The 22,866-nt window shown below is 42.1% G+C and overlaps 1 protein-coding gene across 25 annotated transcripts in view; it reads right to left on the bottom strand.

Moving 5' to 3' along the window:
* ppip5k1a (diphosphoinositol pentakisphosphate kinase 1a) overlaps window positions 1-22,866 on the bottom strand; it is a 32,207-nt gene that overhangs the window by 4,091 nt on the left and 5,250 nt on the right. For 2 of the 25 annotated variants that reach the window (XM_034197491.1, XM_034197486.1), the window contains exons 3-29: window positions 22,292-22,487; window positions 21,010-21,100; window positions 20,817-20,902; window positions 20,152-20,306; window positions 19,312-19,413; window positions 18,475-18,636; window positions 18,260-18,381; window positions 18,039-18,140; window positions 16,201-16,287; window positions 16,034-16,109; window positions 15,836-15,945; window positions 14,821-14,906; window positions 14,598-14,723; window positions 13,830-13,951; window positions 12,975-13,157; window positions 11,650-11,791; window positions 10,971-11,194; window positions 10,405-10,532; window positions 10,190-10,304; window positions 9,998-10,105; window positions 9,376-9,492; window positions 9,135-9,275; window positions 8,504-8,597; window positions 6,956-7,081; window positions 5,169-5,231; window positions 2,788-2,847; window positions 1,968-2,210 (exon numbers count right to left, since the gene is read on the bottom strand). In XM_034197491.1, the coding sequence (XP_034053382.1) occupies window positions 1,968-2,210; window positions 2,788-2,847; window positions 5,169-5,231; window positions 6,956-7,081; window positions 8,504-8,597; window positions 9,135-9,275; window positions 9,376-9,492; window positions 9,998-10,105; window positions 10,190-10,304; window positions 10,405-10,532; window positions 10,971-11,194; window positions 11,650-11,791; window positions 12,975-13,157; window positions 13,830-13,951; window positions 14,598-14,723; window positions 14,821-14,906; window positions 15,836-15,945; window positions 16,034-16,109; window positions 16,201-16,287; window positions 18,039-18,140; window positions 18,260-18,381; window positions 18,475-18,636; window positions 19,312-19,413; window positions 20,152-20,306; window positions 20,817-20,902; window positions 21,010-21,100; window positions 22,292-22,487 (3,367 nt within the window). Of the gene's footprint in view, window positions 1-1,967; window positions 2,211-2,787; window positions 2,848-5,168; window positions 5,232-6,955; window positions 7,082-8,503; window positions 8,598-9,134; window positions 9,276-9,363; window positions 9,493-9,997; window positions 10,106-10,189; window positions 10,305-10,404; window positions 10,533-10,970; window positions 11,195-11,649; window positions 11,792-12,974; window positions 13,158-13,829; window positions 13,952-14,597; window positions 14,724-14,820; window positions 14,907-15,835; window positions 15,946-16,033; window positions 16,110-16,200; window positions 16,288-18,038; window positions 18,141-18,259; window positions 18,382-18,474; window positions 18,637-19,311; window positions 19,414-20,151; window positions 20,307-20,816; window positions 20,903-21,009; window positions 21,101-22,291; window positions 22,488-22,866 lie in introns of all 25 variants that reach the window. The other 23 variants (XM_034197495.1, XM_034197488.1, XM_034197490.1 and 20 more) reach the window with 18 other exon arrangements.

A 22,866-nucleotide genomic window follows, 5' to 3' on the forward strand; every position in this document is an offset into this window, starting at 1 on the left:
GCACATCAGCACTCAGTTAGACCTCAAAGTCAGAAGAGGAGCAGGCAGAAAGCCACTTGTCATCCGACACCAATGCCCAGATGCCACCCATATACTACACCTCCACGCGGTGCTCCTTAATCCTGCTCCTGTTTCTGAACAAGCCCTAAAACTCTTGCCAGCCCCTACTGTTCACTTCCACACAGGCAAGTTGCAAAAACACCATGCCAAGACAACATGACACCAAATCCAACGGCAACAAGTCTACACACTCTTAGAATCTAGTTTTATTTGCAAAAGCAAGCAGGTCTCGAAAACATCCCTAACTGAGTTTGCTCTAACAGCGGTAGGAAAAGCTGTCCAGCTAATGTTCAACAAACGTTACCCAAGGAACTTCATCCACTGTTAGTTCACAACCAAGTCGCCAGAGCCGTTCACGATCACAAAGCGTCAAACCACAGCTAGCCTCTATCGTCTAAACACGTCAAGAGAAGGCTGTTTTTACTGCGCTCATATACACCCAGTGTGAGTAATGTACAGCAAACAAGCAGGATCCACATGCTGGTTATAGTCAGGTAGGACTGCTGATTCCACAGAGTTTCTGTGCCGTTCAGAAACATGGACGCTGGCTAGTGCTGATAGATGATCTAATTGGAACAGGAACTATAATCTTGAAGGGAGGCAGCTTTGTCAGCAGCCTTACTACAGCAGCAACCTGCTTATGTGTCACCTAAACATATTCATATATTATGCCATCAAGGACCAACTGCCAATCGGATTCTACATGCAATATGTTGATTTATAAACAGTTTGTAGAGGAATATGCAGATTATGTATATGGTTCTATTTATTTCCTACTGTATACTTTACGTACGGGTAGGTATAGCCTTAGTGTTTTGATATGGACACCGTTGGTTCTAGGAATGTAAAATGTTTTCTCTACAAAAAGCCAGAAACGTAACACTAGCAGCAGGATTTTTGCTGCTATAAAATACCGTCTCAAACGATCAATTCCTGGTTTAGATCAAGTAAAATCTGATAAAAGAAAAGGCAGAAGAAATATGACAGTTTGATGGTTTCTGCTACAGACAGTCTGAATATTAGTAGCATTTGGGGAGAGTGAACACTGCTCAGTTTGTATTATTTCTTGTTGGTCATTTTATCAAAGAAGTTATTTTGCCCCTTGTTACTGCAATTAGATTTCCTTCCAAGATAAACCTATGTTTGTATTTTTAGGTGGCCTAAACATAAAACTGAAAGAAGTAACAGTGAAAAGGTGTGTTGCTACAGCGTGATTCATTCAATCAGAAGAGTAATGCCACTTTGTTTTGGCTTGGTATATAAATTATAACTGCTTTTTGGTGAATTTACAATATATAGTCATTGTTGGTAACGTACTTTGGGGAGAGTACATGTTTTTTTTACTTTGAGTGAGGGAAACATAAAAGTCTGAAATGTTAACCAGCAAAGTATTAAGTGTCGGACATTCATCATAATGGCAGCCCAAATCTTAAAGTTGACATCTGAATGCTAAAATGTAATGGTATCATTTTCTGTATTTCTGTTACTTAAGTTTCTGCCTTTATTAGATTGACCAAACAATTAATTGAAAAAACAATTGGTAGATTATTTCAAAATTAAATTCGTTTTTATATTTGATATCTTGGTACACCTAAATTGCAAAATATGTGCCTTCAATTTTATTTTACAGAAAAAGCTTTAGGAATAAAACAAAAATAACTGAGGATTTATGTATTGGCAAAAAGGGCAGGGGGTGGGTTACTAACACCACTGCAGATTGCCCCAAAACCTCACACCACTCCAGCTTGCAATCTGCATAACCACAGACACAGGCAAGCATGCAGAAACATCAAGAGGCAAAGCATGATGGTCCACCACAGAACAAGCACAGTCCAAACTGAAAACCGTGAGCAGCGGCTGAACAGGGTGTGAGGCTGCGGGTGTGGGGGCGGGGCCAGGGGGCTGACCGTGGAGGTACTCTACGGGGTCCTGGCCGGAGATGAGACAGTTTCGGAAGAGGCGGAGGTGGTAGGAGCACTGGTGGAGGTGGTGGGCCAGCGCCCCGTCCAGAGAGAGGTGGCGGCCCAGGCTGAGGTCGGTGGAGAAACGCCTCAACAACTGGGCCACACGCTGCTCATCCAAGGGCTCTGAAGGAGAAGAGGGAGAGCGAGGATGGACAGAGGAGGTGGAGCAGGGGAAAAGGCATGAAACTGATGGGAAATAAAATGAGGAGGAAGGAAGAGAGAAAATAACTGAGGTATGATGCAGATGAGAGGGAGAATAGGAGTTTGGAAAGACAGGAAGGGAAGCAGAGAGAGAGGAAGGAGGAGTGTGTGTGTGTGTGTGTGTGTGTGTGTGTGTGTGTGTGTGTGTGTGTGTGTGTGTGTGTGTGCTGTACACATCATGGCCGCCAAACAGCCAAAGATCAGGAGAAGCAGCAAATCATCTCAGCTACAAAAATCCAGCAAATTAAGCAAAGCTTTTGTCGACACCATTGAAATTAAAACAAGTTGCTCCTCTGCCGTCTCTCTAATTTATTTTCATATAAACCAATCCATGAGAACCCACAAAGGAGCAAGAGTGACACAAGACATTTACAGGAAGCGATGTAGCCCAAAAGAAAACGCAGCCGCCTCTCCAAACAAACAGCGCAGCAGCTTTAACATGTGCAGCTAAATCTAGGGCTGTACGACTGTCGTCATCTTATTGTGCTTCGACACAAAGCTGCAGCTGGACATTTGGTGCCAACACAAAACTGCATCAGCAGGGGGCGGGGGGCCGTCGTACCTGTTGCAGTGCACCAGACAGGTGGAGCCACTGCTACGGCCGATGTGTCATCTTTAGTTCCTGTGGTGAATAATATATGTAAGAGAAAAGTAACATACTAATAGTGTGGCAGTAACGTTGACTGTATTGGCATGGTGCTATCTTACAGGAAGAGTTCCTTTTCTGGGGTCATTTTGCTCGTACTTGTTCTGTGAGATGACTGCCAAGAACATTCGCCAGAAAAACACTTGTGGATGAACATTTTTGCCTGTTAAGACCACTTTGGTACACTCTTCATTTGCAAACAAAGGAAGCGATCCAACTTTCATCAAAAAGCAGACAACGAGAAGCTTAACTATCCCAAACTAACCAAGTTTAATCCATTTAAACCAGTCCTTGTTTCCACATTGAGTGAAAGGCTGGGATATTCACAACAACATCTCATCATCTACGACTTCCCTTCTTCCTCCCAGACAGATGTAGTCAAGAAATGATCCAAAATCAAGATAAACATCACAAGTGAGACCTCAAACATCGTCATTACACATCTTCAATACAAATGTAGTTGTTTGCTCTTTTTCAAGCCTTGAAACACACTGGACCACCACATTGGAAAACATTGACAAAATAATGTGTGCAAATGGATCAAAACTGACGGATGTCACAGGAGATGAGATGAACAACGCTTTAACCCTTCCTCTGTCCTTCAATAAGAGCTGCTCCTTGTTGAGTCAGCTGCGATTGAACCATATTGACCCTTCAATCCACAAATTAGAGTTGGCGTTGTGAAAGAATAATCACATAAGTGTTAAAGATGAATGTGCTGCTGGTGGCATTTTAACAATGAGCTTTACTCACATCCTCTACAATGACGGCAACAGGTGTGTTATTTACGTAATTGCCGTGTACACATGCACCCACACACATCCATCCACTGGGGAAAAAGGAATAACTGGGTAATGGCGATCAATTAACAAAATAGTATGAGGGATGTGAAGCAGGGTTCCCACCATTGGCTCAAAGCAAACTTTCATCGGAAGGCTCTTTCATTTGAAAGGAGCCCTAATCTGCTCATGTTCAGGTTCATATCAGTGTGTAGTGCCTCTACTGGGACATGTCTCCATGCTTTAATGTTCAAAAAGCTCTTTATTTCTCTCATACTGCCTGTGCTGCAGCACCTCTTTTCACCCTCTGTCTGAAACCAGAGCCCAGTCTGCTCTGATTGGTCAGCGGCCGGCTCTGTTGTCATTGTTCATCACGTACAATGTGTTGGAGCGCTAGCCAAAAGAAGCGCAAGTGTTACGTAGTGATGTCAGTATGAAAAACAGGATCCATTGTCTTTGGAGCCGCACCCATACGTATCATCGGCTTCCTCTTTTGCAAGTCTTCAAACTTTAATAAAGTAAGATACTAATGACAGCCTACAAACGTATGTCAACAATGCACCACTGTATTGAAGTGCTCCTCCAATAAATCCATTTGATTTAGTAAATCGGGGCTGATATCATTTTTTCAAAATCAGAGTTATACCTTCAACTTTCTTTTTCTACCGGCCCTGTAACAAAATACTTTACTGCACCGTTATAATAGATATTCCCCATATTTTACTGTATTTAATAAAAGGTTGTTAAATGTATATATATATATTGTCTAATATCCAAATAAAAGCTGCAATTGGACGCTTGAATAACAACATTAATCCTACGTTGTACATAGCCAAGAAATAGAGTTTTGGGGGGAAATCTGTCTGGGTAAATCCCTAAACCATTACAGGAACCATGTCTCTTGTGTACAACATATTAAAACAAATTAAATCTACAGAGCAAAAACAGTCAATTGCTTACTTTTTGACCAATGCTGAGTCTCTGATTGAAAATGATCCAATGTTAATTGAATGCAGTTAACTGGCACGAGAGGTAAGAAAACATGGCTGTTTCCTACTGTAATGGAGGACAATTGGTAATTTGTCCTTATTTGTGGTTTGGTTATTTGTCTTTTGGTTCAAATGAAAGTCTAAGAATATAATAAATATGAGGTAAAAGGCAGAATGATAATCACAAATGATTCCCTGCTCATTACAATGTTTTTCTTACAGGTATAAGTACTGCTAGGATGTATATTTCCTGCTACACTAATATGAGGTCTGTTTTAACATTTGCTGACATTCCCTGTCTTCTAATTTGTGGATATTCTAAAGACTACCAGTGGGAACCCTGGTTAGAAAGAGGATGTCAGGTAGTGTTAGAAATTAACAGTCCAAAGCATATGGATAAATTAAAAAAAGAGCCTGGAATGCTGGAGGGCCTTGTGAAAAATAAACCCAAGGTCAAAAACAAAAAGTTTGAAGACATGCAAGACACAGGGAGGTGAAGTGGAAAAATACTTGAAGGAAGCAGACGTACCATTAGTCGGAAACTTTGCAAACGACACAGAAAATCGTTTTACTGCCGGCATTGACAACAACTCTGAGGAAATAAAAAATTAAAAAAATCACTAGGAGCCACAGTAACTTGTGTCATCATGTTGTATCCTGTTCTTCTCTAAAGGTCAACAGCACCCTGAACTACCTGGCGTTACTTTTAGAGATGGCTGAAGATGTTTGAAGATGGCTGTGGGGCATCAATGGAGTGAGATGAAATGTTTGAACTTAGGAGGTGAAGCGTACACACCGAGGACTAGAACACTTGGAAGAAACAAGCCCTATATTCAGCCCCGCTTGAGCTCTAACCACGACAAGACATCCCAGTACATTTCCGTTCCGCCTCTGTGTCATATAGTGAGACAACAATACAAACTGAGGAACCTGACCCGGTTTAAGATGTTTCTGTATGGAAACACAAAAAATCACACCAACGCTACACTAACGGAGGAGCATCTAACGGAGGAGCATCCTCTGAATCTCGACTGCATCGAGATTAGTGTGCTTCCTTTGATTCTTGAGAGTGATGTGGAACAAGATGGATGACAAAGACCGGCAGCGAGGCTACATGTGAGACAACCAGGAGCCGACTGTACGTCTGCGTGATGCCACAGTGACACCTCCTGGATGCCATGACAACAAACATCAGGGCCAAGCATGATAGATCCCTGGGTTCAATGTCGACCGTTGCTTTTCACATTCAATATTATTCAAAGCGTTTTTTGAATAATGTTTGAGCACAGTAACAGCACTAGCTTTCTAACTCCAACAGCAGAGGGGCTGAAAAACAAATGTATGATGCGCATGTAAAACTGCTGTACGACTTCTGCTATTCATTCAGACTTTATTACATCAACTTTATCATTATCAAATGTTTCAAGAATTCAAATCAGCAGCTACTGTAGCAGTCATTTGCATACTAGTAATTGTGACTGGCTGTGATATACACATGGTTGTATTGCTGAACAGACTAATAGGAAGTCAGTGTAGCCAGGGTACATGCAAGAAAAACATGATTTGGGGAATGAGGGGAAGTGAACGCAGACGTACTGATGAACAGTTGCTTTATACATGCAGTAGTTCTTATAGAAAATAAATAAATAATCAAAAATGAATGGCTTTCACTAAAATATCTTAATAACAAACTCACTTAAAAACGCAAAGTAAGATCTCCACTGCACAGCTAAGTTGCTGTACACAAATAGAACGTAATAAAAGAGGGAAGTCTCTGTAACTCAGCTAAAGATCCCCCTGACTCCACACAGCAGGCGTGGATTTGAAATACTCTACAGACACAGATTCTGTGCTACTCTTGTGGCAATGTTTCCCGTCTAAATTGGTCAGCATGTATACAAACTGCTATACACCCATTTGTACTCAAAGTGGAGTGGAGAAAACAAAAGCATAAGATGGACAATCCAGTGGTTTTGGTGGCTAGAATGAATATGGATTCAAAGAAAAAATAACAACAAATATAAAAATTAGGAAAACACATGTATGTGTAACATGATGTGTATTCCTGCTTAATCCTCACTCTCATAAAGCATATTATCATAAGTTCTACTGATGCTATTGATCACATCATCTAACCAATACATCAATTATAGTTCTTAGTAAATCTACAGAAAATATTTCTACAGGACATTTTCACGTGCCCAGTTTCACAATCTTAGGCTATTCTACGCGCTAGGACTAAGAGGAAGTGTATCTGTCACTGATCTGCTGTTGCCCTGTGCAGGATTGTGAAGGAGCGCGGTCTCAAACACGTACCGTCTTTGTAGGACAGACTGCCGGTGGAGAATTTTTTGCGATGTGCGCGTGCGTAGTCCTGCAGGTTAGGGGCGCTAGAGGACCCACCTAGGACAGTGGTGCTGAAGAGCCCGGCGCACTGAGAGCCTGCGAGGGGGCGGGGTGGGGGGGTTAGTCACCACTACATATCATGCTGTTACTCAAAACAACTATCCAGAGAGAGACAGAGAGAAAAAAGAGACAGAGAAACAGAGAAAAAGAGACAGACAAGCAAAAGAGGACCAGGCGTCTCGTACAAACATCTGTCCCCACATCTGGACAAAAGTTCAGCCACTATGGCAGGCAATGGGGGGTAAAGGAAAAATGCATCCTGAAATGTTTCACTTTTTCTTTGTGACACTTTCTAAGTGCCATTTTGTAATTAAGTCGATCCACCTTTCCTCTTACTTTAAGTTATTGTTTTCCTTCATTTCCAAGGATGCTTTTTTGACATTAGTCCAAACCAGAAGCACAAAAGAGCAGCATAGAAAAGAGAAAATAGAGGTCAAAGCAACAGAATTAGATCTTAAAGTCCAATGGGTCTGTTGAACAGCAGTGAAAAACAGCAACCCCAAAAAGTGGTTGCCTCTGAAATATCTCTTTCAAAAAGGGGCCGACACCCAAACGGGATATGCACCTCTGATGTGTTAAACAGCTGAGACTGCAGGGTGTCAAAGGGGGGGAAATGATCTGAGGATCTGCGGCAGTGTAATGCCGTCTGTACGCAGCTGCATAGATGTCGACATTTCAACTCTGAATATAAATTACACGTCTTAGCATATAATCGGATCATGCCACCGATGCACATATTTCATGATCCTAATCACTTTAAACTCACGTCAATAGAATGGGGAAAAAATACATTAAAAAAATCCTTATTGTGACCATTACATTTTTTTAATTTTTTTAAATCTGAACAATGTCGCTGGTCGCTACATTTGAAGAGAGATTCTCCATTCAAGAGCAAACTGAACCATGGTACTTACAAAACTGTTACGGTCAGATATAAGATGTTTAATGGAATACTTATTTGGATCCCAAAACAGGCTGAAAATTAAGCCACCGTTAGTCATTTCCATTGTATGTTGAGAGTCAGGCACATTCATTAGCAGACACATACACATCCCCATGTGGAGACGTACTGTAAACACCAGCTGCTTACATGCACCCCCCACACAGTGAAAACAGACCTCTTTTAGGTCCTAGATTATTAGGGGTGTCACAACTTCGATTCTAAATTGAATATCAACTACACATTTGATAACGTACAACATAAGGGTGTGTGAAAATGTAAATGTACATAGTTCAGTGATCTGTTGATCTTTACAAATCTATACCAACAATGGAATAGAAAAAGGTTTAAATAGAAAATCGCATTGTGACCACCCTAATAATTACCGTTAGTGTTAGCACCCTCCCAGATCAAAAGTTCTCAAATGAAATCGGTCTGCCCATCCCCATCTATTTTAACAGAATTCCCACAACCATCTTCAAACAGTTGCCATGGAAACAGTGCATTAATACACTTACCTAATCCACTTTGCTTCATCTCGGGGGATTGACGTGAGCATAACGAGAAGAGGCGATAACTGCCTACTTTGGAGGAAGATGTCTCTGACAGAACCTGGTAGGACACACACACACACACACACACACACACACACACACACACACACACACACACACACACACACACACACACACACACACACACACACACACACACACACACACACACACACACACACACACCACACACACACACACACACACACACACACACACACACACACACACACACACACACACACACACACACACACACACACACACACACACACCACACACACACACACACACACACACACACACACACACACACACACACACACACACACACACACACACACACACACACACACACACACACACACACACACACACACACACACACACACACACACACACACACACACACACACACCTATTCTTTAACGAATCTAAACAAATACATAGCTTAAGGCTGACCAGATTAGTGATTGATCTTTGATAGTAGCTTTTATAGCCATAACTCGTCAAGTCTAACATTAAATAAACTGATTTCAGCTTCTGGTGTAAAGAGTCTGCTTCTTAGGTGTCTAGGTGGATGAGTCTGCATCACCTCCATGGATCCTGTCTTATGATTGCGTATGAGTGGGGACTTCCTCTGAATGGTGATTGGCTCAGACAGCGGCACGGCGCGGTCAGTCTCATCTCGCGAGAGGTCCTCCAGGCTGCCGGGATCCGTCTGCTTCTGCCCGTTCTGTGTGTTCAGAGAGAATAAGGAGAGCATACGCATGCTGCTATCTGCTGAACTGAAACACAGAAAGAACACTTCAACAGGATACTACCTGCTGGGCTACCTCTGCAGAAGCGGGCCTGAAGCCGAAGCCGGTCGGTGCGTTCTCCTCCTCCTCCACGCCTTTCACACCGGGGCTGAAGTGAAGCTCCACGTGGAAGCGTTCCTCAGAGGCCAGATCCTATTGGGCGGGACAGCCATATTAGAAATACGGTCTTTTTGTGCTTTTCTACAGATTTAAATATGATAAACGAATTACATTTGTTATGATGTGTTTAATTTTGTTAACACTTTGCAAGCAGCCATACAAAAACTAGCCTTTTAAAATAAATAAATCATGAAGACCAGAAAAGGAAGAAATTGCAGGTCAATTCGCTTCAAATAAGCCAAACCATTGTTAGCACTGGTGCAATAGTTTCAAATGATCTTACTCTTCCAAATTTTTTTTATTTTCCTTGCACTTTAAAAAATGACATATCAAAAACCTTCGGATAATAAAACAAGTGGAGAAGGTTTAAACTCTGAGTTGACCTTTTCGTTTTTATTTATATTTTTAAAACAAATACAAATGTATTCACGCACACACACAGACGGACGGACAAATTGGAGATACCAGAAAGATACAATGTTGTGGCATTATGTTGTACCATTATGGCTATAGATAAACAAACCAACAAAAACATTACCTTATTGTTGTCCTCATACAGCATGATGACAATCTGAGTCATGTAGTTGAGTTCAGAGACGGCGCTGAGGTAATCCATGGCACGCTTCCACTGCTGGTCGTTCTCCTCCTTTCGCAAACAAACCTTAGTTTTCACTTTTACCCCTTCATAGAAACAGTTTCAGTTCTGTAGGATTGATGTGTCATTACTTACGTCGAGCAAGCCACCGTAGCGGAAAATGCTGAGCAGGGAGTGGACGTGGCTCTCACTGGTGAAATACAAACGTGTCCTGACATGGCGCCCAGGAGACATCACCCCTCGAGAGTACCTGCAGACAAAACACGATTGTACTAGATGCTCCAAAATATCAGTCATTCAAAACACTTTGCAGCCATCTAAACAGCCAAGCATTTAATGAATGTACTCACAGAGGGTGCAGCTTGTTGACAGACTCGTCCTCGTGGGTCCTCTGCAGGTCGAGCTGGATCTTTCTGACCAGTGGGAGGCAGTGGGTGTATGCTATGTCCAACTTCTCCACTCTATTTATGCCATATTCCTGCAAAAACAAACACTCATTTGATTAAAAAAACGCTACACAGCTGCTGAAAAGATAATACCTAAGGAACATGTCACCAGTATCATGGATCAGCGCACAATAAATATGTCCATGATTTCGACTTTCAATATCATTGTTTCACATTTGTTTCGCATAGCAACTTCATTCTTATGTGTGCCTTTTACATTTGAAGGAATTTGTCAGACAAGCTTTGACAGAAGTAAAATAAATAAATAACGTAATAATAAATACATGAGACTTATAAAGCGTTATGCATTATTATTAGCAATAAAGGCTTTATTTGGGATTTTTATAGTTAGTTAATTTACTGTGATTTTATTTTTCTGAGAAAATCTTGGAAGAAAAAAACTCAAACCCCCCAGATATAGAACCGTCTCCTCCCCAGCTGGTCGTTCACCCCCCTCCGTCCTCTCTCACCTGTGGGATGACGATGTCGGCCAAAGCTCGAGACAGTCTGAACAGCTCCAGTGTGTCCTCCAGGCCCAGGGTGGCGTTGTGGATAACGTCGTACTTCACACAGTCGTAGATGTCTGGGATTTTACTGATGTCGTAGCGGCCGTTCTTCATGCGGAAATCTCTCTCGAGTTTGGACCAGCGCTGCAGCATCAGCTCCAGAGTCTCACTGTGGTACAGCTGCAGGTCTGGTGAAGGGAGAGAAAGAAGATCATTTGCATTGCATTATAAACCAAACTCTATTTGATTTTGATAGAAATGTGTTTCTATCGATGAGAGTTATCCCGCAAAGACTTTTTAAGGCATCACCTTTCAAGCTTTGAGGTAAACAAAAGAAAACCGTTCATCTATAAATCAATCAATTTGTATTTATATAGCCCAATATCACGAATTACACATTTGCCTCAGGGTGCTTTTCATTGCGTACAGCATTTGAAACTCAGGGAGAGCAACAGAGGAGGGCTCCCTCTCCCAGGACGGAGAGACGTGCAATAGGTACCGTGTGTAAATTAAAAAAGATAATAATGTACAACATTTCAAGAAAATGAAGACGGATCCAAGTGGATTTCAACATCTGTTAAAGTAGTTAAAAAAAAAACCCTATATACTCTAAAAGCTCTATTTATGGCAGATTTTTGCTCACCAGCTGACTTGGGGTCCTCCATCCTTTTGCGGATCTGCGAGGTGAGGCTCTGAATGAGGGCGTAGACCTGGTCACATGTGGCCACAGGGTTCTCCACAATCTTCATTGAATTCACCACAGAAGCAGTACAGGTTGGGGCCAGCTGTCACATGCACACCAAATGAAAAAGAAAAAGCACAAAAAGGTATTTAATGAAATCAAACAGAACAGATTCTGACCTTATAAGTGGAAGGCTGCTAAACCTTTGCCAATTGATATAATAGAACACAATTCGGAAATATAATGAATGCTTAAATGTTAGCTCAAGACCAGGTCATTGATCTTCTGAATGATCAAAGGAGATTTGTGACAAGCACACAAACATGTTTGCATCCAAGTATAACCACAACACGAGTCTGTGAGCGGATCAACCTTTGCAATGAAATGAATTCACTGCAGCTAGAATTTCCCCAGTGAGCTGGGTATTTAGAACAACATATATTTAAAGAAAGGTATCACGCCTGTGTTCTCTGGTTCAACACTGGTTATCCCAAGAATTACTGGCACGGACAGCCGTCTCATGTGTCCCAGTTGTTCCCACTTACAAAAGAAGAACATCTTGGCCCTCGCCTCTCTATGATCTACAGACTGAACTCTTAGCTGCGTTTGTTAATTATTGTAATTAAGTTGAAACCAGCCACAAAAAAAGGAAATGACAAATGGCGCAAGACATCACATTCGCTTCCTATTTCAAAACAACAGGCTGCACACACAAGTCTGCAGTTTACGACAGTGTTTCTCAATGTTGTTTTCCTCCCTACCTCCTCAGGCGCACATAAAGCAGTCAGCTAAGGGTGTTGCACAGTTTGTTAATCAACAAAAACACGCCTGTTTGCTATCCTAGCTGCAAAGTGGTGGAACCAGCTCGCACAATAAAGACCCAGCGGTTTAACCTTGGCAAATAATAGTTATCATTTCTGAATCCACTTAATGTAATACGCTTTCGATAAAAGCGTCAGCTAAATTCAATGAAATTGTAAGAGGACATTTTATACTAATTTTCAGGTTTCATATTTGTATGTTGTGCCTCTACTGTGACATTATTCCATACTCTAATGTTCAAAAAGGTCTTTATTGCTCTCATACTGCCTGTGCTGCAGCACCTCTTTTCACGCTCTGTCTGAAACCAGAGCCCAGTCTGCTCTGATTGGTTAGCTGGCTGGCTCTGTTGAGATTGGTCGACTGCTTAGAGATGTCCCGCCCCTAAGCATTTACATGCAGAAAACATATATAACCCACTACAGGAAAGGGAAAAAAGCCTAAGAGGGCCTCTTTCATGTAATCACCCTGTCGAAGTCCTCCTCGTTGAAGTCCCTGTCCTTCTGCAGGATGTCGTGCAGTCGGGCCTTGACGCGGTGCTGGCAGCTGCTCAGCGAGTCGCTGTCGTTGTCTAGCAGCCCGTTCATGTTGGCGCTCTTCACCATCTGCACCAGGATGGGTGTCAGCTCCCCCTCCAGCGCCAGCAGACCCTGCTCACACACACAGACACAATGAGGTGGTAATCTGTGGTGATTTGTTTTGGCAACATCTTTGATGCAAACATGATAATTAGATCTTTTTGTTTTTCACAGTGTGGCCAATACTTTGATATCTCACAAATAGCATGAGCTGTTTTACTGGGACAAAGAAACAAATCACTGATATTTATTATATTTTGACATTTATTTCTCCACTACAAAAATATACAGTCACTCTTATTTTTCAAATAATATGTGACAGTTTTGTTTACATTTGTTTACCAATCAGCAGCTAATGGTACTCAGCGGTCCGTTGTCATAAAAAGAAAACTGTTTAGGCAAAAATGAATTGTCTAAAGGTTTGCTGTTGTTGTAGAACACTAGCTTTCTTCTGAAAATATCTCTCCTTTCCTTCAGTCAAAGTCCTTTGAATTTCTGCAGGTGGCGCTGTTTTATTTCTATTCAACGGAGATGTTGACTCCAGCTTGTTTTACCTACTTTCTTTTCCATTCTAGACTCACACAGCTGAGGACAATAACATATAACGTATCTCTGTATGAAAAAAGTAACAGCTTAATGGTTATTACAAAAGGCATTATTTTTGTATCAACGCTGATACCTAGCAACAGTGATGAAATGTCTATTTTGTATGGAGCTGTTAAAGAGTCCTGGAATGCTGCACACCTTTGCAAAAGCAGCGGCCGTCATCTGCACCCGGCCTTCATCGGACGCGTATATCTTCAGGTCGTGTCTGTAGGTGCTGTGTAACCGCAGTAACCCACAGCCTGGGAATCCAGCATAGTCTCCTACAGAAACACATTGAAGACAACAATAACATAAACAGACACAGACCTGGCTGGTGTAAAAGTCACTGTAAACTATCTGCATTTTTGTGCGTAACTAGCACAGTTTGTGAAAAGATGACCCCACCTTGGTAGGAAATAACTCCCACCTAGGATCTTAAGCAAATACGTTTTTTTAAGCCCATGACCCCTCGGTAATGGGCTAAATTATCCCGTGATTGTTTGCTCTGCTTTAATGAAGAGGGACACTTTCCTTGTCCAGGTTCCTTTGTTTACATCTCAGTCCTAGCATCTCATGTTCTCTGGCGAAAGACCCTGGAATACTAAATGCTTCAACTGTCTTTTTCTCCCCCTCCTCTCTTTTCTCTACAGCCAAGTGTTACGTAGTGATGTTGTTATGTTACGGAAGTAAACAAAAGAGTCCAATTGAGTCGTTTCAGGCGGGGGGGGAATGTGTCTTTAAAGCGACTTACATACACTCAATACCATAGACTTGCCTACAGGAACAGTTTGAGGTTAAGTGTTTTGCCAAGAAACACTTCAGCATGTTATGAGGAGGTGGTCAAAGGTGTTCTCTTCATTGAAATCTAGCAGAATTAAATACCACGTAACCTTTCTTTCCAGTAGGAAAACAAGCCATGTGTCTCACCTTGACCCCCGGGGTACATACAGCGGAAGGCCCTGCCCAGCTCCTCAGCCTGGACTCTGCCAGCAGGAGTCAGCTCTCCCCCCCACTTCAGCACCAGCAGCAGAGATGCACACTCCTTACGCGTATCTGAAAATTCAATCAAAAGGACCCAGTATTCAGCATTTTGGCCCGTTTTAGCTTGACAGCATCATATTTTGAAAAATGTGCCTTGATTTCTTCCTACCTTCTTCCTCACTTGAGGTTTTGGGCTGCCCATGGGGCAAGTAAGTTAGTTGCACTTTCCTGTTGATACCCGAGAAGTGGCCGTACCTTAATAAACAAGGAAATAGAAATAGGGTCATTAAAAAAATGAAGCTTGGATAGAAAAACATGATTGTATTACTTCTTCTACCTACGATAACAAAATCATCATTATCATTAGTAAATTGCTAATAAAAATGACGACCACTAACAATGTGATGTTGACTAAGAAACAGGACGTGCAGTTACAGGCTGGTAATCCCTTATCACAATACTAGAAAGGTTTTACAGGTCCTTAAGCAGTCATACATGTGCACAAGATATTAGGCTGATGAGTTCAGTCATTTGTGAGATTAGCTCTCGGACAATCACAACACGGACATAACGACGATCTTCCATATTGAGCTGAGAAAAACAATATCTTTAGATACCTTTTTTGAAGAATACATGGCTGAAGTTGTGCATTTATATGTGCCATGACAATCTGAGCCTTTAAAAAGGTTACATGAAGACAATAACCCCAATGTTTCTACTGCTCTGTTAACAGGACAAACACTGCAGCCGTAACTCACTGCACATCAAAGGCTCTTGAAAGTTGTGTATGGCAGATGGTGACCTTTTACAAACTCATTTGTCATAATAGGCAGGGAAGGAAGCCAAAGACAAACTTAGGAAACTCTCTTCCAACCACTTTAACGCAAAAGGAAGCGGAGCACCAGAACATGCAACCATGCATATAACCAAATTAATACCAAATCACTTCATAATTTTGTATCACATAACTTAGTTGAATACTCAATTCTGATTGGTACATTTGGACATTTCAGAGGGTGTTTATACTCGGTAACAGACCACTGCTAAGGATAACAATACAGCTGTGGACAACAAACATTCGTTTTCATCCAACAAAATCACTTTTTATATATATTTGCTGACATTAATTAATATAGCATAGGGTTTTTAATGGTTAATAAAGTGGCCCAGTTTGTTTGACTCACATTTCCAGAACAGTCTTCAGCTGCTCCAGTTTAGACTTCTTCTCTTCTATCTCGCAGTCATTGTCCTGTCCAAGTTCTGCTAACAACTGCCGTGTGATGTCCAGCACCTCCTGTTGGGTCAGAGCAACAAGCCGTCAGAGTTCTCACACACAGAGCTAATCACACACAGGCTGGGAGATTTCTCTGACTTATTGTTACCTGCAGTTGCTTTGGCTTCTTCAGCTTTAATTTCCCTGTTTTGTAGCCTCCATATTTTTCAAAAAGATCAAAGAACCTGCATGAATGAGAGACAGACTATTCATTAACAGAACATATTTGATCTATCTTTTCATTGAAAAGGAACCGCAGGAACACAGGCAACCTACATTGGGTTGCGAACTTCCATCTTCATCTTCTGTTTGGGCGTTCTGTCTCCATGTCGGATGACGGCAATGACACAGCGTAGCTCCATCCTGCAGAGTGCAAGAGTCAGTTAATGTCAACAGTAACATCCAATCAATATGCTCTTCTTAGGGCAACAGAAATATCAATAAATGAGAAAAAAAAATAAAATGTATCCTTCTATTTCAGTTACGAGCAGTTCAGCTAGTAAACTGTACGCAATGCTGTCTCTCTGTCCAGTAATGACAAACAGATGAGAATGCTGCGTGGGGTCTGGGTGCCGTGTTGGTGGGACGTTGCAGGGCTCGCTGCTCCGCCCTTTGAGGCTCGAGTTGCGGACAGTGTGAGGTGGATTACTGGAGTCGTTTCCTGGTTAAACACAGCGGGGAATCCACCTCACACTGTCCGCTCCGGGAGCCTCACGGGGCGGACTCCTGAGCTGCTTGGGAGTCCACCCCGGCAGAGGGTTTCTATAGCTGTGTGCCAATTAGTCCATTTGGATTTGGTGAAGTCAATAGGCCCCGGAAGTAAAAAAGGGAAAAAGAAAAATCTACAGCGAGGCATTCTGGGGCAGCATCAGAGGTCGCGTTAACCGAATATTTTTTCCGGATTTTTTTTAACCACCGCCAAAAAGGAAATGATATAGTTTTCCAAACCTAACTGTGAAGTCCACCGCAGACGGACCACTTTTGGACAAAATGTACTTTCAATTAAAGGCAGCTCTTTGTGGAATAGCCTCCCAACTGAGATACGGGATTGTCCCACTCTCAATAGTTTTAAAGGTCAACTCAAAGAATGGTTGAGAAACAAACAGACGTGCAATCACCGCTAAACGCACTTTAACACACGGGTATCTCCTCTTGCACTTTATATGTCGTTGCTGCTATATTGTATCACCATGTCATAAATACTTGTGTATGCTGCTCTTGCTCTTTTGCACTTTTTGCATATCATGTATTTAGTTTTTGCTATGTTTGTAAAATGTAATCTTCTTAAATGTTTTATGAGAGGGACTGCGGATGGAAATGAGCTCAAAGCTAAATCTGGCACTGTTACGCTTGACACATTTTAATGTTTTAAGTGTTCATTACTGTGCATTGTCCCTGCTAAATAAACGATTACAACAACAACAAAAATACTTTGCTGTAAAAATCATTGAAATGTCCGGGAGTTTTTGCTTTACGCTGTGCGCGCTCCTGCGAGGTGCAGTGGACATGCATAACACGGCATAACACCGGCGCTAACAGTTCACGAGCGTGCGTCCCCCCCACCCCAGAGTTGTGGACAGAGTAGACCGACGGGTAATAATGGATTTTGACGGACATTTTATAATCATGTGCGTCAAAATGACGGGCAGCGAAAAGGTCTAGCGCCACCTCTGGGCAGCATAGACAGGTCTTTTCTGAGTTAGAGTTTTACTCGCTAAATGGTGTACTTTGAGGGTTTGTGACTCTGCAGACCGTTTACATGCAGAATAACCTTCATAACACACAAGGGGACGGGTAATTACCAGAAAAGCATATGATGGGACCTTTAACATCTTATGTTTTCTCTTACTTTTAGTTGTATTATTGTTATTTTAAAATGGTTTTTTTGGGCCAGGTTCTACAACTGAGATCTCTGGCAGCCCAATTTAAAAACAATATTTGTAATCTTTTATTTTATACAAATATGTAGCAACTGTCACAAAATCAATTCCCCCCAGGTCAAATCGTTTTCTGATTCTGATTCTAATAATTAAGAAACTATGCCAATTATTTGACACAGTCAACCGCCAGTGCAAATATGTGGCTTAACTGGTTAGACTAAGGTCCTGACTCACATGGTCCCTGATGTAGTAGGAACAATGGGGATGTCCTCTGCCTCAGTGGGGATGGACCAAGGAATCTGAAACTGAGGAGCCAGCTCACGCATCACGATGTTCCTGTAAATCCAATAAGACACAAATGTAATTCTCAGAAATACAAGAAATAAACAAAAGCAAGCTCAAACAAACAGAACACAGTTAAGTTGACAAGTAAAGAACACAAATAAAGGCAGTACCCAAGGATCTTGGCGCAGTCATCATAGTACTTCATTGAGTTCTTCACGAAGCTGAATCCGTTGACGTCGCACACATACGAGTGTCCGTTGGCTCGGAGGAGATCGAAGCCACACACAGTTTGCTGCAGTTAGAGGAGAGGAAAACACAGTTCAGCATCAAGGAAAGAGCAAACTAGGAGAAAGCAAGAGTTTATTAACACATTGCCTTTTCTCACCTTGAAAGCTAGGCAGACTTTACGAGCCACCAGTTTCTCCATGGCTGAGAGCATGACGGGGTAGCGGACCTCCTTCCCCTCGCTGTCTCTCTCCACCTTCCCGTCCAGAGCGGGGGACTTCCGGGCCTCAGCGTGAGCATAGTCGGGCCCCACAGTGTACACCTGAGGTCACATGAAACACCACCTCTCAATCAAAGTCTTAGTTCAATGGGATGCAGCGACTAAAATCATTGTCCAATAACACAAAAAAAAGAGCCGTGAAAGTGAGGGGCAGCTGGTTCCAGAAGTATATTCCAATCTGTTTATAGGAATGATATCTCCAATGTGACTTAACACGGGCCTCCCGGGACTCTTGGTTGCAATATAAGAACCAAGGGATTTAGGATATGACCACTAGTTTGAACATTTTCCATTTTGTTTGTGAGAAATAATGTTTTCTATACAAGTTTGGCATGGTGGACGGCTCTTTCCAAATTCCACAATACTCATCAGTCCGGGCTAGGTTTACTTGAAGAGATTGTGAGTCCTACGTGCAATTCAGAGCAGTAGCGAGTTTGCTGTCTCAGCTGCTAAATTAACCTAGAATTCAGAAGCAAATTCATTTTAGTTTTAATCTTACCAAATAAAATAAAAAACTTTGGAGCCTTCACATTTTTATCGAAGAACCAGAGATATTGGGAGATATTTTGTACTGATGATTTCATACAGTTCAAATGGGATTGAAGTCTTTGATTTAAAAAAAAAAAGGGGCCCATATGTTCTTTCACTTCACAATTCAGAATATGTGCTGCTCCGTTATTTTCTCCTTTTTTTTTTAATTCAACCCTCAGTCCATACCTTAACATCGGTGCCATCTGTTGGCATGAACTCTTCATAGATGTACGAGCCCGTCTTCCTCACGTTGCTCTCTGGCGAGTACACACTGCTGCGGCTGCCGATCTACACAAATCACACAAGGAGGGAAACATGTTGTCATTCTGAAAAAACAGCTGCTTCAACCCAGTACCACAGCGCACTCTGAACAGTCTGGATAACATCCATCATTAAAGGCTGCAGCTCCGTGCATGATAACACGCTTTCTCTGGCAGAGCAATAGATTCATGCAGCATTACAACACAAGCTATTACATCTACTAATGCCTGGTGTGTTTAACTCTGTTCTGGTGCTGTTATTATACATGAAACATAATGTGTATATTAAAAATGTCAAAACCAGCCCTCGGCCTCTAAAGCTTTCATTTAAAAACAACCCCTATCAATTCAATTTTGTGTCACTGTAAGAAAGTGTGCAAAAGTAACTGATCTTCTTGTTTTAGCTAAAATATTAACCGACACAAGAAATGCACAGCTCTGGTCGGTCTAGGACTAGGTTGCTTGTAAAGTGGGTGAAAGCCAACCCTAGATTGTTTTCCTGTTACAGATATTTACTTTTCTCTGCTTGGCGTTGAGCCACGCAATATTTGCATTTCTCCAACATCGTGTCTGCCACTTTCACAGCTTCCTCTTGGATGCTTGGGCACGATCTGGGACCTGGGACAGTTTTAGAATGTTGCAGGACCTTTTTTTTTAATAATCTGATGGCAATTTCATCTCATTTTGCCATTGATTATTTTATTGAATAAGTGTTGACTGAAGTGTACGAACAAGAAAAACAAGCCAGGGGGGACAATGCAAGCACCTTTCTGAAGAGTCTCTGGCTGCCTCCACCAGCAGAGGTGGGGTAGTAGATGTAGACGTTGTGGTCCTCTGCGCAGACGGGCTTCTCAACAAAAGGCTTTTGAAAAATCTCTCCGTTCACCTCCACGTGGTCTTCTCCCTCAACCAGGTTACACTCTGAAACGCACAGAGAAACATCTCTCTGTAAACCAGGAAGACCCTTTTCATCACCCCCTAAAATACACACAGATGACACTCGCCCCCCTGAGTGTTTACTCTTGGGCCGTGTGAAGCAGCTCTGCACTCTGAACCATGTGACGCTCATTGGTGCTTTTACAAAAACAGTCATCACATTTAAGGATAAACATCTGATTGCTGGCCAGTCTAAGGGCTTTCACAGTGCAAACACAGGATTTAAAGGGCAACCACATCATATCACAGCACTAAAGAATGGTACACTTGCAACTGCTTCACATTTGATACTATATTTATCCACATGCTGAAGTAAAACCATTGCAGTCTTAGATTAATGACCTCGAGATGCTAGTATGAAAGGGGCTGTTTTTCGGAGAGCTTTTTCTGCAGGAGCAAAACGCTTAAAAAATGAAATGAAAAATGGGGTACATGTCGTTTGTGCGTTCTATAATTGTTTTCCCATGTGATGTGAAGTACAAAAAGAAGACTGACCATCTGGTTTATCTGGGTCGCGGTTCAGCACAGCATAGCGCGGTAGGTCAATCCCTTCCTCTTGCAGGATGCGATACACCTCTCTCCTGTTAAACAGTCATTATAACATGAATCAATGAACTGTGGGTTTTGTATTCTCGTTCTCTCTTTGCTTTGCCTGGATGACGTTAACCACTCCAGTATGTCCGAGTACCTGTCCTGTATGTAGTACTGCATGTTCAGGTCGTTGAGGAGCAGAGGGTTTCTCAGTTTGGCATAGCTCACCGCCTTATCCAGCGGGAATCCTGGTGAACATGCAGAGAAAAATGATTCAATAAACAATGTCAAACAAAATACGTAGACAGTTATGTGTAATAAGGGAAAAACAATTCTGAGTATTGAGACATAATAAGAGAAAACACTAGACATGCTGTAGACTGGCATTGACAGAGGGAATGATTCTAAAAATAATGGTGACATTGTATTACAAGACAGGCAGGCTCTGTTTAGTGTGTAAATGATTGGGCAGTTGATAAGAAGCCCATGTGGTCACACAGACAGCAGTGAATGCTGTCTGGTAACGTTCTTTTTTCTGGGCAGAATCTTTGCAGCCAAAACAAATAAATCAAATATTTCACCTGAGAAAAATTGTTCCTGGAGGTAACTTTATTTCAATGTGTACAAGGAGATGAAGAAAGTGTGCGAAGGCGTCTGGAGAGATGTGACCCATGACCAGATTATCATCATTTATAAAAATGCAGTGTCGCTTAGGTACAGTACCCGTATGTACAGTAACAGTGGGCTCAATTACATTTGCTATAATGACTCTTTTAAGATGTTGTCGGATTGTCCGTTACTTGGATTTAGAAGGCTCCCTCTAAAGCAACTCAATGTTGTTGTGAACAATAGAGTCTGCGCTACATAGTGGTGTAATGCATACAATAAATACATACAAAAATAAGTATCATCTTTCCCACCACAGAAACGTGTGTTCCACACATTTAGCCTGCATCCTACACCTATAGTGGGTACGTGCCCGCCCACACACTACCAGATACTGCCCCGTCATTCCTCACCAGAGTTCACCAGAGGACAGCATTCAGAATACATGACGTACATGCATGTGTAGATTTGTGCTATTTCATATGCTCCAGCTTTCAAATGTGGGCATTGCTATCACATCTGCCACACACACACACACACACACACACACACACACACACACACACACACACACAACACACACACACACACACACACACACACACACACACACACACACACACACACACACACACACACACACACACACACACACACACACACACACACACACACACACACACACACACACACACACACACACACACACACACACACACACACACACACACACACACACACACACACACACACACACACACACACACACACACACACACACACACACACACACACACACACACACACACACACACACACGTCTGGTTTTGTACCCTTGGAGTGGAAAGAGATGAGGCAATCGCACAGAGGCCATTTGTCCACAGGCTCGTTGAGGATGGCCTCCTCTGGGAAGATGACCACGGTGATGAACTCGAACTTGCACAGCCTCTCCAGGATCTGGGTCATGGGCTTAGACTTGGACTTCTTCATCATGCAGCAGATCCCCACCACGATCTGTTGCTCTGGGGGCTGGACGAGGCAGAGAGAGGGAGAGGGTTCACATTTCAACACTGTCTGTCTGAGGAAGCAAGAGAGACAATGGCAGCTTTGTCCCATGAATACCCCATAAAACCTCAAGCTGCAGCACTGAAATAGATGTCAGTGCTGTCTCCTCTTCAAAGAGAGGAATCTGTTGAAAATTGCCAGTTAACCACGAGAGCTCACAATTTGAACACATTTGAGAGGAGCATTTATATACTTTAAAGTTTACAAGGTCAAATGTTAGTTTGATAGAGAATAAATCATGTTTTATTGTCTGTTGATTGTTATGCGTGTTTCTGACTAGGGACTGCAGATGGAAATGGTCTCAATCTTACATAAATCATCTCCACTCTTTTTAATGTTATGC

This window comes from Gymnodraco acuticeps, unplaced genomic scaffold (assembly GCF_902827175.1).
Source record: "Gymnodraco acuticeps unplaced genomic scaffold, fGymAcu1.1, whole genome shotgun sequence".
Lineage (NCBI taxonomy): Eukaryota > Metazoa > Chordata > Actinopteri > Perciformes > Bathydraconidae > Gymnodraco > Gymnodraco acuticeps.